The sequence below is a fragment of the Nanorana parkeri genome, unplaced genomic scaffold (genome assembly GCF_000935625.1).
Source record: "Nanorana parkeri isolate BGI_ZX_2015 unplaced genomic scaffold, ASM93562v1 scaffold1202, whole genome shotgun sequence".
Lineage (NCBI taxonomy): Eukaryota > Metazoa > Chordata > Amphibia > Anura > Dicroglossidae > Nanorana > Nanorana parkeri.
The window spans coordinates 215781-219623 of record NW_017307470.1 but is presented as its reverse complement, the minus strand read 5'-3'; the positions used below and the strand labels follow the sequence as shown (position 1 = coordinate 219623).

Genomic DNA, 3843 nt, shown 5'->3' with positions numbered 1-3843 from the left:
TGATGTCACTGTTTGCCAGGAGGTGGGTGGGATGCCAGCCAATGCATCCCACCCAACCCCTGGCAACCAGCGTCGTCAGTGAGCTGAGTAGGATGCCAGCCAGAGCGTCGCAGGTTGCTAAGAGCTCTTAGCAATATATATATATCTACACACACACACACACACACACACACACACACACACACACAGGTAGTCCAGGCAGCAAAGTTCTTTCTCAATTTTATTTAAAAGGTTGATGAAGTCATCAAGGGGCGATATATTTCCCCTCGCTTTCTATCCTATGTACAGGAGTAACGGAACCCAGATCAGGTTTTTGGGTTGACTTTGGGTCTGAATAATCCAGCTCGGGTTTTGTGTCTCACCTGGATAGTTAATTGCTTAATGATTGAATAACCAGGTGAGATAAAAGGGAAGGCTGGAGCATGATGTTGCTATATATATATACTGTATTGTATATAAGGTTCACCTGTGTTCTCTTTGAACACCCAATCATGAGCAATTAAAAACAGAATTTTTGGTTGCACATGATTGGATGACTGAAGTGTACACAGCTTTACCTAAGTGACTATTCTCAAAGTGAGCATAGTCTATTCTTTTGGGTAAATCTACCCCATTGTATGATGAACACTGTTCTCATTATCATTACAGCCAATGAGACAGTACTACATGTTCCAGTTCTAAATCATTATGAAATGTTTAGGAAAAGATGTTTCTTACATTTGACTGGTACAATGGGTGATCCTGTACCCGTGGCAACCTTCAGTTATACAAGTCTTCACTGGAAAATGCTATTTATGGCTAGAAGTCATGCCATTAAAATGCATATGCTTCAAGGTGGATCCTGAGTTTGTCCACCCTCAGGCTATTGTGATTAAACGATCCTGAAATGCTGCATTCTATACATAGCACAACAATACTGTTTACCGCTCTCTCCCATCCACGGGTTTGGCCAAACTGTTAATTGTGTCTGCTAATCAGCTATCCTCTCCTGCACACACTGCAGCATGCTTCCATAGCCTTACATGCTAATTGCTGAGCAATCTCATGGCCTCCTTGGAGAATTCCCATCTTCCTTTCCCTCCTTCCATATCAGGGAAAAGATTGCTAGAGCAAGAACACTTTAGGCTTAAATCTAAACAGCAGTTTTGCCTAGGTATAGTTTTATGTACAGATGGACCACATTACCTTCTACCTAAACACAGAAATGAAAGTGTATCTAAAGCCATTTGTTTTAGCTTTTGAAAGAGTGTGTCACATTCTTATTGCTGCCTGCATTACCCCTGGAGAGATTCACCTTCTCTATTGGTCCTGGTAACTGTTGTCATTTGGACAGAAAGTGATAAGAGATCCAAAATATTTGCCAACAGGAATAGAGGGCAAAGCAATTGTTACGATGACACCTGTCTGAGAAAGGATTTCATTTTTTTCGGAGAGATTTTCTTTTACTTCCTGTTCTGTCTCCAAGACAGGGAGCAAATACAAATTTCCCCAATAAGGCCCAGATAGCAAAAAACAAAATTAACAGACTTTAGATGCTTAATTCATTTCAGCAGTAGATCTGTATTATCTCTATTAGCCTTTACTGTATATTTGGCTGTTTGGAGTAACATTTATGTGTTTTTCTTCCTTTAGGCATTTACAGCATCCAGTATCCTTCGCACTCATATCCGGCAACATTCGGGTGAGAAGCCTTTCAAGTGCAAACACTGTGGCAAAGCCTTTGCCTCTCACGCTGCTCATGACAGCCATGTTCGCCGAACTCACATTAAAGAGAAGGGATACAGCTGTACACTGTGCGGACAGAACTTCGTAGAGTTGGAGGAGTTCCGATATCACATGCAGATCCACTCTGCTCTCTAACCAGCCCCTCCAACCATTGCTGCTACCTGTCTGTCCGTTTTGTTTGCACTGTGCCAACTATTTATTTTATTCTAATTATTATTTATGTCGTATTATTTCATAACTATTAATATATGTGACTTAAACACTGGAACAATTCCTTTTTTTTTTATTTTCCTGTCACATTTATTTATGTTTTAATTTATGCTGTGACAATGTCTTGTACATATTTCTGTGTTATAAATTTATGCAACATTTACAAAGTTTTCACTGCTATGCTTTCAGTGGAAAATACCAGGGGAGCAGAAAATATGAAGTTCCTTTAGTAAGCACAGTTACTTGAATGTTGACATGAAAAACAGTATATGTAAGATAATGTAAATATACAGATACTGGTTTTCTTTTAAACTTTATTCCATTTGTAGGAATGAATATTATTTTATAGATCAAAATATGATGACTGTAAAGGTACCAATAGTTGTAAGATGCTTATTGCCTCATATACCATGACTGCTGTGTATATATAAGTACCATCAGAACCCAGCTGATCATACTTGGTGGTTGGTTAATTGACAGGTTTGGAATTGCTATGGTAACAATAACTGTCCCCTTTTGCATTCCTTGAAAGTGTTCACTCCTTCTCCATGTATGCTGAGGCGGTCAGCATCACAGCCAGCTAGGTAGCATATTCTGATGGAGAGATCCGCAGTGCTAGTCTCCATCTTTCTGTCATGACATGGTTCCTTTAAAGAATAGCAGTCAGAGAACAGAATTGGCCTAAGATATCCCTAAAATGTCATTTAGTAACTCTACCCCTGGATTCAGTGGCATAACAATCGCCATAGCGACCCAGGCATCTGCTATGGGACCCTGGGCACATGTGGGCCTGGCCAGGACATCCCTGATGCCGTGCGGGCCGCCTGGGTCGCTATGGTATTTCATGCTGGTGGCTGTCACTGTCTCTGTCAGTGATCTGAACAGCGGCCCGTTCCTCTTTACAGCCACTGCTGAGTCATTGAGAGCCAGCAACAGCGGTGGAGGAGGTTGGACCAGGCAGCGGAGGAGGAGGCGGGGGTCCGGTGATGGATGAGGCGGGCCCAGCAATGGAGGAGGAGGAGGCGGGGCCCATCAGTGACCGTGGAGGAAGAGGAGGTGGACAGGTAAGGAGCGTGACCAGCCCCCCTGAGGGTGACCCCACAAAGCCCACCATATAGAGTCTATGGTGAGCTCTGCAGGGTCACCCTCCGGTGGGCTGTGTGGGATCTCAAGTGGGCTCTGCGAAGGGTTTTACTAGAAATCATAGGGCCCCATACAAAATTTTGCTATGGGGCCCTGTGATTTCTAGTTACGCCCCTGCCTGGATTCTAATGGTTGCATTCATGTGCAAATAGCATTTATGTTCAGAGCCCTATATTTTTACTCATCTTTTACCTATGTAATCAGGTGAACTGTCCATGTATGTGCCTAAAAAACATGACTTGTTAAAATCAGCTAACATATATCAATCCAAGTTCATGGATTTGTTGTACTACAAAGTTTGCTAACATCCTGCTGAATCTGTTCTGGTCACACAGCCCAGCCCCAGAAGCTCATGGGGGCAAGGCTTTGTACTATTTGGTATTGGCTTTCTAAAATATTAAACCACTGGGGCAGACATCATTTGTACATAGGACATGAAAAGACCAAGTTTGGCCATTTTGTTTTTTGGAGTTCACATACAGCAATTACTGTAATTTTGTCATATGGTTTACTAGTTGTACAAAGCTTTAGAAATTCCTTGTACCAAATACTCATTAACTCTATGCTTTGCCATGGCTATTAGTCAGTCTACAGTGGTTATGTAATCAAACCCACATGGATATTGTACCCACAGTACCCACTTGGATATTAAGTTATTGCCCAGTAATCTTGAATGTATGGCACCAAAACAACCAAGTCTTAATTTTTTCTGCTAAAACTCTATCTGATTAGGAAATTCTGGTAAATATGTACTGCAACGGTTAC

The 3843-nt window shown here is 41.8% G+C and overlaps 1 protein-coding gene across 1 annotated transcript in view; it reads left to right on the top strand.

Annotated features, from left to right (window-relative positions):
* The window catches only part of PRDM14 (PR/SET domain 14), a 9092-nt gene extending 7232 nt beyond the window's left edge, over nucleotides 1-1860 (top strand). Inside the window, exon 7 of the mRNA XM_018568525.1 lies at nucleotides 1633-1860. Coding sequence (XP_018424027.1) covers nucleotides 1633-1860 — 228 coding nt within the window. The remainder of the gene's footprint in view (nucleotides 1-1632) is intronic.
* Nucleotides 1861-3843: the final 1983 nt, after the last annotated feature.